Source organism: Canis lupus, chromosome 3 (assembly GCF_011100685.1).
Source record: "Canis lupus familiaris isolate Mischka breed German Shepherd chromosome 3, alternate assembly UU_Cfam_GSD_1.0, whole genome shotgun sequence".
Classification (NCBI taxonomy): domain Eukaryota; kingdom Metazoa; phylum Chordata; class Mammalia; order Carnivora; family Canidae; genus Canis; species Canis lupus.
The window spans coordinates 63,416,172-63,426,435 of NC_049224.1; the positions used below are offsets into that span (position 1 = coordinate 63,416,172).

The following is a 10,264-nucleotide window of genomic DNA, read 5'->3' on the forward strand; positions in this document are numbered from 1 at the left end:
ATTAGATCATCTTAAAAGTAGCTGCTTCCATATGTCATTTGAGAAATGCAATTACAACTCACAATTTAAAGGTAAAATCACTATCTGATCAAAACATGTGGCCCTTTAATTTCTTAAATACCAATACTTGTTACCAGACATGTAACATGCCATGTTATTTTTCAATATCATATTTTTAAAAAGATTTGAGAGTGAGCACACATAGAAATGGGGAGAAGGGGCAGTGGGAGGAGAAGCATATTGCCAGCTGAGCAGAGAGCCTGATGTGGGGCTCCATCCCAGGACCCCGAGGTCATGATCTGAGCCAAAGGCAGATGCTTAACTGAGCCACCCAGGTGCCCTAGTATCACTTTTTTTTTTTTTTTTTAGTTATCTCGTTTCCTGCTTAAGGTAAGCACTGTAAGATAATGCTTGTATTTTGTGTTTTTAAAACTATGTAGATAGTTCTGTTTATTGAAACCTTCCAACACTGCAACCCCTGATGACTGTCCTTTAACTCAGCAGGACACCTTCTGCAGGGACTGAGTATTGAGACTCTACATCTATTTAATTTCTTTCTTGTTGTTGCAAGTGAGTGAAAGATGGTTAAGTTTCTAGATTTTACCCTGCAATAATTACATCTTTGTTAACTAAATCTATGCATGCTTCTACCATTTATTTCTTCAGGACATACTCCTTGAGTAAAGCATCAAAACATACAGGTTTAAGCATTCTGATGTAATAAAATTACCATCCAGAAGTTTCTATCAAGTTTACACCTTCACCAACAGGAATAAAATCCTACCTCTCTGTACCCTAGATAATACTGACGAAGAAACTCAATTTGATAGATAAGACATTGTTCCAGTTTTTGTGTGCATAATCTGATTCTATCAATCTCTCAAGAGCGAGTGGTCCAGACGGTGATAGCTTGGGAAGAAAAGTGATGAAGAGGAATGAACTGATTCAGGATTGAGTCAGGAGGGAGAAACAGCAAGATCTGGTGATAAATCTTGGTAGGCCCTATTGCAACAGGCAATAGGGCTAACGTATTCCTGGAGCAAAACTGGAAAGGAAGATTGCTATAAAATGTTTCTTAATTAGGGTAGAAAAGAATGAACTCGCACAAGCAATGGTGGTATATCATGTACCTGAGCCTTTATTAGCTGTGCTAGCATCCATGTAACATCCAACACAATAGTTGAACTTGAGGCTATTTGGTCTCTACGCATTCTCCATGATCCATCTGGATTCTGCAAGGGCGAGGTTGAGAAATTAAATGGAGCTGTGTTATGTACTGTTCTCCCTATATCCTGGTAGCACTAATCTCCACCATCACCCTGAGGATGGAATTTATTATTATTATTTTTTTACTTTAAAGATTTATTCTATTTGTTAAGTGCTGTTAGTTTGTCATTATTCCTCCAAGGAGAGTCAAGACAGTGAAGTGATAACCAGCCAACTCCACTGTTCTTGTGTATAATATTCCCTCTTACTTTCCCATGTTTGATCCTTGTACTGTCAAAGTTTCCTTCCACTGGAACGTTTCCCTGAGGCACCACTGGTGGAATCTGCAGCCATTGGGGCACTGGTTACTACCATCATGGGTCTTCCTTGCCAGTTGGACAGTGCATGAGACAAGCCCCAAATCTCATCCTACTGTCTACTCTCTCAGACCATAGCCACTAATATCCATGTCAGGTTGTCCAGGAGCTATATCCCCAAACACAATGAGAGTTTTAAGACATTTACCTGGGGATTTCAATGCCCCCAGCTCAGAGACCACCATTTACATCTATAGTTGAACAAGTTAGGTTTATTTCTTGTTGTAGTAAGGGGAAAATGCTTATCATGGAGAATGGTAGGGCTTCTCAGAAAGTGGGTGTTAGAACCTATTTTAGAATTTTGGCTTTGGCTGGGTGATTTCAAGCACAGTCTAAGGATGCAAGGGCTTACTCTAGATTGGATGCTATAAACAAGTGCGGGCAATTCTATGACTGAGTGCCTCAAAAAAAAAAAAAAAAAAACCCTTAACTGTAGGGAGCAGACTAGAGTGAAGATGAAGCTGAAAATGGTTAAAAGAAAAAAAACAACACATCATTTTAGCCAGAGGATGTTTCATGGATTATGCTGTAACCTTATTTTTTTCTCTGAGCTTAGACAAAATGACAAGGTGCTTTTGTCTTACATTTACATGGTCTCAGAGCAACTTTGAGGTTGGTATACTGAGACTGTTTATGTCCAACAGTAGAATAATATAGCCTAGTAAAGCTGGATCAGTGTCTGGATACTAAGGACAGGTTTTTCTCCCCCTTTTCTGGAAAAATCATGTGTAGCATGAAGGGGAGAGGAAGAATAAGACAGGAAGAGCCTTCAGACTACGGGTGTAAGGTGACGCTTGTGAAAGGGAGGCCAAGGAAGATTTGGGTGAAAGAGGCTGACAACAAGACAACACTAAGGAGTCTTGGCCAGGCCAGGGGAAGTTTCAGAGCAAAGACTCCCACGAGGAGAGTCCCATGTTGGGCAGAAATGACCTGGTGCAAGTACCCCAACTGTGCTTGGTTCACAGCCAGGAGAGCATGGCTTTCTGGAATGTGTGAAGCTGACCCCCGAAGGCGGAGCTCTGGTAACTGTCCTCTCCACAGTGACTCTCTTGAAGGGAGAACTGAGCAGCACTCCTCCATGGCCTCCAGGAGTTCAGGACCACTCAGAAATGTCAACATTGACAAGCTGAGTAGAAAAGGAAAGATGTAACAGAGAATGAATCCAAGTAAATAGGTTGAAGTATCCATTCCATTTTGCAAGAGCAAAGTGGCTAGTAACCATCACAGCACAGTGATGGTATGGTGGGCGGGCAGCCTAGAGAAAGAAGGGACAAGGACAGACGCTGGAGACTGTGAACAAGGGGCAGGGAGATGGGCACCCAGGGGAATGCTGAAGATGAGAGATGAACTCTGTGAGCTGGCGGGAATGATCCAGTAGACTACAATGTAGGGGATGGCCACCACCCAACTACCTGGGACCCAGGACCCCAGTGAAAAGGCTGGTCTTACACAGGATAGGCACTTCAGGAGATAAAATAGCAAGAACAAAAGGATGCCCTGAAGGGGTGGGGAGGTTTGTCACTCTGGGAGTAGAAAAGTAAGGGAAATCCCAGCTGATAGTTTATCATCTCACTGAAGGAGACAGCAGCTCAGAGGGTTTGCTATGTTCATCAACAATTAAGAGGTCATTAAAAGGAAAAAGATATTTACAAACGAGTAAGATTGAAAAATTACTATTTATTTGACAGAAAATTTTTGAATAAAGAAATGGCAATTAATTGGTACTTACATGAATTCAAAATATTTTCACTAAGCACCAAATGGAATAGTTCTCAATCTTTTCAGTAAGAACCTCTTTATTACTGAATGACTGCCTAAAACTTAACCCGTTTATTTGGGTTTTTTAATCAAGAAATCTAAAGCTGCCAATCAGGGCTTCTAATTAGTGTGAGGTGGCCAGGTTAACAACCTTTATGTCATATAATGAGTAAAAACAACTTTTAAAAGCTTTGTTTAATCTATACTGGGGGGTTGGCCCCAGGCTCTATACTCTACACACATGCACACAAACAAAAATGAATAATAAGCATTACGCATAAAAGACAAATAAGTGGTCACTGTACATTGAGGGGAATAATGCCTACTTCTCATGAGGGGCACAGAGAGAGATATAAATCACTAACGCCCCCCCCCCCCCCCGGGGGAAAATCAAACAAGGCTGGCAAACAGACAGGAAGTCCTATGTCCTTGGGGTGCAGCAGAGAGGGCACGCAGAGGCTTCAGGGACCAGGTGGCATCCAGGCCAAACAACCAAGAATGGATGGATGTCAATGTTAGGTAGGGAGGAGCCTTCAAGGCTGAAGGAAACAAAACAAATCAGGATGCCTGGCTGCAGAAGTACTGCCTGTTTAGAAAACAATAGAGCATTTGTTTTACATTAGGAAATATAATCTGATAAGAGACTGTAAACAACAGAAAAAGGAAAATCCCATCTAGGGAGCACCAAGAGCAATGCCCTTCTGTATTTCTTAAGGGCAGCTCAATTGAAAATCTCATTGGTCCGTGTAACCAACAAGAGGGTAAAATGTCTTCCCAAACACTGAAGCTCCCATGATTTTTGAGGATGGGGAGTTTGCTGAGGGTCACCCCCTACAGCCCATTCCCCACCTAGACGCCCCAGTCCTTTGGAATCAATGTCACTTATTAGCAAGGACCATCCTTAGTGGAAAATTCTGCTACAAAAAACAAAAATGACACAAATAAAACTCAAAAGAGATGATCATAGCAAACTTTAAATTCTCATACTGCATGAATGCCTACCTCAACTGTCATGCTAAAAACAAGGTCTGTCCCCTTAAACTGACTCATCCCTGCAGAATGTAAAAATTTATCATATCACTGCTCTTACTACACACCTCCACCCCAAAAAGGGAAAAATACCACACAAAATATAAACTTCCCCAAATAAAAGTCAACATCAACATAAGGATCCTACTGTACTATTACTACAGTAACGTAGGACATTATAATCCTTTCAATCTATTTACAAAATCTCATTCTGAGAGCTCTGGATGCATTACAAACATCACTGTATTAGATTCCTCTTCTTGAGGTAATTTAAAGTCTTGACACATGCAAATTTACCTATTTCTCTGTACTACCACTTAAGGGATAATTGTCATAAAAGGTCTAAAACTAAAACCCTCATCCTCTCATTCTCAGATCATATCACACAAACTAATCTAAAATTGGAAACAGGGATCCCTGGGTGGCGCAGCGGTTTAGCGCCTGCCTTTGGCCCAGGGCGCGATCCTGGAGACCCGGGATCGAATCCCACGCCGGGCTCCTGGGGCATGGAGCCTGCTTCTCCCTCTGCCTATGTCTCTGCCTCTCTCTCTCTTTCTCTTTCTCTGTGTGACTATCATAAATAAATTTAAAAAAAAAAATTAAAAAAAAATAAAATTGGAAACACAAGTCATACAAAAACAAAAACAGAAAAAAAGAAACACAGAAGGGAAATCTGTAAGTGGCATCACACTAACAGTCTAAACTTTGCTAAGGACAAGAAAATTTACTGGATTTACCCAAACTATAGAGGCATTTTATAAAGTACTCAAGAAATAACGCTTATAAAAATAAACGGAAAACTTTAGGTGAGCTCATCAAACAAAAATCATCTCTTTCTTTGGTAAAGAGTTCTTCCAAAATGTATCCACAAGAAGTGATGTTCGTCAACACTGGGTTTAGGCTCACACACTGGATCACCTTCAGGCCGGCTTTGACTCAGGTTTGCTTCATTGGTGCAGGGATATTAGCAGACGCCTGCTCGAGGTAGGCCAAGGAGCCCTGAGGGATTTCAGCTGGCTTTTTGTGCTGCACGTTGATGTCCTCCAGTACCTGCTGCCAATGCCTCAGTTTTGTCAAGTGTTTCTGGACCAGAGCATCTTTCCGCTGTAATTCATTCCTCAGTTCTGAGACATCCTACAAACGAAGACAATGAAGTAAGAGCAAACTCAGGAAAAATGAAAATAGTTTCCGATTTGGTAAGAGCACTAAGAAGTAAATTCAAAACAAGAGAATCAATTCAACCACTGTACGCCCATTACCCTGGTTGGTTCCACTACCCAAACAACCCAGAGCCACTCCTCCAATGGAAGATGCCTGCCTAACACTGAGGGCTTTTATTTTTCATTTTCTTTTAATAAGTAATACAGACGTTCCAATATTCTAAAGTACCAAAAAGCAGCCAAAGAAAACCAGGCTCTTTCCCATCCTGGTCCCCAGGCTCCCAGTCTCTCCATCCAAAGGCTACTGCTCAGAATCTATAACACTGAGAATCTGAAACAAACGTTAACAACAGTCTAGAAAGAGTCCACGACCACTGTCCTATGCATTCAGAATGAAATATTAGAATCTCATATTTCCAGAGCTTTTTAAATGAACACTAGCATTATAATTCTTTTTTAAGGCCTGGCCCTGAACACACCTATGTTCTTACTCAAGTGTTCAAGTCAGAAAATGATCTGACATGCCAAAACTGTAAAAATATCATCTTACCCTTCACATTCTCAGCAGCTGATATCAATGAATAAATAGAATGGTTACAGTTAATTGGGAATAGTTACTCCAAAAAGTACCAAAACCAATCATCTCGATTTAGAGCTTCTCATTAGGGGCATCCAGGCTTCTTGGGCAAGATGATTCTTCTCCCTTCCACAATGCACGAGGCAGGCTTTGGCCCCAAACACGAGATGCCAATAAAGCTTCCTAGTCACTGTGACAACCCCAACACATTTCCAAATGCTCCAGTTTCAAACAACTGAGATAAATGAAATCCTGAGTCTCAAGGAACCTGAAACAGAACATTTAATCTTGGATTCCTTGAACAAAACTTGAACCCATCTCGTGTGTAAGGCAGCCAGGGATGTTTCCTTCCAAAATGAGCTTGTCATCTACATTAATGGCTTCTCCACCTTTTTCAAGCAGCAGAACCTTTTCTGTAAGAAAAGTCTTCCACAAAAGCCAGCAAATGAAACTGCTCCATTTGAAGCCCATCTTGCCACCTCCACCCCCTGGCTCCACTACCGGCCCAGCTTGTCCTCAACACTGACAACTAGCAACGTTTATACTCATTTTATAAAGACCTACTGTAACCCATGGGAAAAGGGTGTGTATCTCATTTAAAGCACAGAGGGAACCCTGATAACATGTGCTCTTCCTTAAAGTTGAAGAGAAAAGTGAGTTCCTACCTCTTTGATAACTTGTTCTGGTTTCTGGACAGATAACTGCAATCTTTTTTGTAGGAAAAAACATTCCGTCTGTCTTGCAATATCCAGAAATTTCTGGATACACTGATCAACACCTTATTAAAAAAAAAACCAAAATATTAAGAAAAACACTAAATACATGTATCTTCCTCATAAATGAACAGTCAAAATATCAAAACATCACCTTTCCATAGATGTAATCTGGAATTTTAATTTTGGTCGCAGGAGTGATATTGACTCCCAACCCCCATGTATTAACCAACATTAAATAGCACATAATTTGTGCTTTTATGAGGTAAATGATACCTTACAACAACACAAAAGAGTTCCTCTGAAGAGAGAAAACCCAGAGATTTTAGCAATTAGCATCATGACTTCCAGTTAAAATGTAACATGTAAAATATGGTACAAAAAAAAGTCAGAAACCCTGGTTGCCTCTGGGGAAAGAATTCAGGTAGGGGAAGCACAAGGACTTTTCTCTGTGACACCTTCAAAAAATAATCAGAACTTTTTTTTTTTTTTAAAGATTTATTTATCTATTTATTCATGATAGATGTAGAGAGAGAAAGAGGGAGGCAGAGACACAGGAGGACGGAGAAGCAGGCTCCACACCAGGAGCCCGACGCAGGACCGATCCTGGGACTCCAGGATCGCGCCCTGGGCCAAAGGCAGGCGCCAAACTGCTGAGCCACCCAGGGATCCCCAGAACTTTTTTTTTTTTAAGAAAAAAATAATAATAATAAAAAAAGAGCAGTATGCCCTGTTGGCTGTCACTGTCCTATACCAAAAGGGAAAACTCATTTTAAGGGGATCATTATGAGTGACATGTCAATTAGTAAACTGAACAGCAGCATCTAGACACGGCTGCATAAATCTTACTCCCTGGAAAAGTTCTCTTAGGATACAAATGGAACTGAAACGCATCCAGTGTGAAATCAGCGGTTGGAAACCTTGCTGAGGGCAGCCCGGCTGGCTCAGCGGTTGGGCATCTACCTTCGGCCCAGGTCATGCTCCTGGAGACCCGGGATCGAGTCCCACATCGGGCTCCCTGCATGGAGCCTGTTTCTCCCTCTGCCTGTGTTGTGTCTCTGCCTCTCTCTGTGTGTTTCATGAAAACATAAATAAAAATTTTTAAAAAAAGAAAAGAAACCTTGCTGAATGAAGGCACGAACACAGTCTACAAAGAACGAATTCTTACCAGTTCTAATTTCTTCCTGATCCGTGCCATTGACGTAGTCCTGACTCACAAGAGAGGCAAAGCAGGCCTGTGTGACCCAAACACGGAAGAAAAACGTCATTCACATGTCAAAAGCCTTACTTCAGAGCAAGAAAGGACTTGTCTTGGAATCCTGCAGTGGGCCGACCGGGTCTGGAGCCCGGCGGAAAGGACCCAGGGCGCAGCAGGCTGACGTTACCCGTGGTGGATGAGCCAGTGTTCAACACGCAGGAAGGCGGGAGGGAGCGACCAGGAGTGGGCCCCAGAGGGGAGGCGGAGGGGGTGGGGGTGGGGGTGGGGGTGGGGGTGGGGTGGGGTGGGGGAGGGGTGGGGAACCCGAACAACCGGCCGCGAACCCAGACGGGTCCCGGGCTGGGGGAAGGGCAAGCTTCAGGTCCACGTGCTTTGGGAAACCTGAACTTCACGTCTCCGCCCGCAGACCCGAGCACAACTCCGGCCAGCGCTCAGCGTGCAGACTAAAACAAGGGACTCAGGTTCCCAAGCCTGTGCGCCCCCCCTCCCCGCCCCCGAATCTGTAAGCCCGATGCGGGCATCGCCGAAAGAGACAAGAGCCCAGGGCGCAGCTCGCCTTTCAGGGAAGAAGGGAGGCTGGGAAAACAGACGTGCCGATCTCATCTTACCTCAAAAGAGGACTCCAACTCGTCCACCAAGGTACTGTTAGAAGCTCTCGGAGGGCCCGGCGCGGCCTGAAGAAGCGAAGCCTGGCCCCTGGAGTCCCCCGCGTGCCCAGGTGGCTGCCCGGAGAACATGCCTCCCAGCGGAGCCGCCATTTGTGGAACGACGCGCTGGCGGGGGCGGGGGGGCGGGGGCTGCGCCTGCGCAGGAACTGGCGCCCGCGGCTCACGTGACGCAGCCCGTCACGTGACTCTGCGGGCGCCGTAGGCGGACCTCGGGCTCCGCGGAAGCTGCGAGTGCTGGTTTCACTTCGGCCAAGCCTTCTCGGCCTCTGGGCTCAGGTAGGCGGCTGGTGGAAGGCGGGAGGCACCCAGTCATTGCGCGTTATTGAGCGCTTACCGCGCTCCAGTGACTAATCTAGGCCCCGTGGATGGAGCGGGAACAAACTGGCAGAGTCACTCCTCAATCCTCTGTGCGGAGGGGCGGGTTAGGGCAGAAAACACTTGCGGGTGTTAAAGCTCCTCCCGCCTTAGGTATTTGTGCTTACACTAAAGCCACTATGCGGTCTTTCAGTAGCTTCCCTTTAGCACTAACTTATCTTTCCAGAAGCAAGTTTTTTTTTTCCCCCGTTATATTTTTCACAGTTACCTGCATTTACCGAGCCTTCCATGTCCTAGGCTCTGTTTATTCTGGGATTTTAACGATCACCCGAGTCTCTCTTGTAGAGTCTACTACTGTTTTTGTGGGAAAGCGACAAACACACACACATATATATAGCAGTACCGCATAGAGGTAAGTGCTAAGAAGAAAAATGAAGCCCAATGAGATGGCTAGCGATGGATTTGAGATGGGTGGTTGAAGTCTTTCTTAAAGAGATCAGGACAGACTGACTAGAATGAAAATTTAACCAGAAAGGTTTTCTAGACCGGGATGGGGGGGCTTGAAGAACCTGCCTGGCATATTTTAAGGAACCACAGAAAGGCCAGTAGGGCTGGAGCCAGGGAGGCAGAAGTAGCCAGAAAAAGCAGAGGCTCCCCTTTGCTCATCAGGTCTTGGAGCAACAGTGATCTTAGGAGCACCTGGATGGCTCAGTGGTTGAGCATCTGACTTCAGCTCAGGCCGTGATGTCCTGGGATCGAGTCCCACATCAGGTTCCTCACAGGGAGCCTGCTTCTCCCTCTGCCTGTGTCTCTGATGAATAAATAAAATAACAGAAACCAAAAGTAATCTTCCTGGTGTCAGTTTAAATTAGCCCCACACTCCCAGCCGCTCCACCCTGTTTAGTTTTCTTTATAGCTCTTACATATTACCTTGTTCATCTGAAATGGCCGTGTTCATCTGTTTTCGTTGACAAAGTCACCGGACACAAAAACACCAACAGGAGTGGGAGTACAAGCTCCGTGAAATTAGGGTCTGCCTTCTTGTTCACCTGTATTCTCAGCACCCGAAACTGCCCGGCATATTTGTTGACTGAACAAAAACAACACCATAAGGAACTAGGGGACTCTAGTAGTTCTCAAACTTTAAGTCTTAGGAACCCTTTACACTCCTAAAATATTGAGTACTACAAACATTTTTGTACTACAAACATGTATGGGTTGTGTCAGTATTTATTCAATTAA

General features: G+C 44.1%; 1 protein-coding gene and 1 long non-coding RNA gene across 5 annotated transcripts; one reads left to right on the forward strand and one right to left on the reverse strand.

Annotated features, from left to right (window-relative positions):
• Positions 1 to 350: 350 nt before the first annotated feature.
• On the reverse strand, positions 351 to 8,833 carry MED28 (mediator complex subunit 28). 3 transcript variants are annotated; one of them, XM_038533309.1, is made up of 5 exons: positions 8,648 to 8,833; positions 7,989 to 8,055; positions 6,773 to 6,885; positions 5,289 to 5,504; positions 351 to 1,232 (listed from the first exon to the last, which is right to left on the reverse strand). In XM_038533309.1, the coding sequence occupies exons 1-4, from the start codon at positions 8,795 to 8,797 to the stop codon at positions 5,307 to 5,309; spliced, it is 528 nt and encodes a 175-aa protein (XP_038389237.1). In that variant the 5' UTR covers positions 8,798 to 8,833; the 3' UTR covers positions 351 to 1,232; positions 5,289 to 5,306. The 3 variants fall into 3 exon arrangements, with proteins under 3 accessions (XP_038389237.1, XP_038389236.1, XP_038389235.1); XM_038533308.1 differs by lacking the exon at positions 351 to 1,232 and adding an exon at positions 3,241 to 3,927; XM_038533307.1 differs by lacking the exon at positions 351 to 1,232 and having other exon boundaries at positions 3,241 to 5,504; positions 8,648 to 8,832.
• LOC111095258 lies at positions 8,084 to 9,859 on the forward strand. Of its 2 annotated transcripts, none has more exons than XR_005357180.1 (3): positions 8,084 to 8,261; positions 8,446 to 9,434; positions 9,692 to 9,859. It is a non-coding gene; the product is annotated as an uncharacterized LOC111095258 (long non-coding RNA). The 2 variants fall into 2 exon arrangements; XR_005357181.1 differs by lacking the exon at positions 8,084 to 8,261 and having other exon boundaries at positions 8,339 to 8,983; positions 9,287 to 9,434; positions 9,692 to 9,857.
• The last annotated feature ends 405 nt before the right edge of the window (positions 9,860 to 10,264 follow it).

Excerpts from the sequence above, each read along its gene's own strand:
- MED28 (XM_038533309.1), bottom strand. The coding sequence starts at position 8,797 with ATGGCGGCTCCGCTGGGAGGCATGTTCTCCGGGCAGCCACCTGGGCAC. Across the intron at positions 8,056-8,647 it reads AGTTGGAGTCCTCTTTTGAG|GCCTGCTTTGCCTCTCTTGT; the intron begins GTAAGATGAGAT and ends TGGGTCACACAG. Across the intron at positions 5,505-6,772 it reads CAGAACAAGTTATCAAAGAG|GATGTCTCAGAACTGAGGAA; the intron begins GTAGGAACTCAC and ends CTTCGTTTGTAG.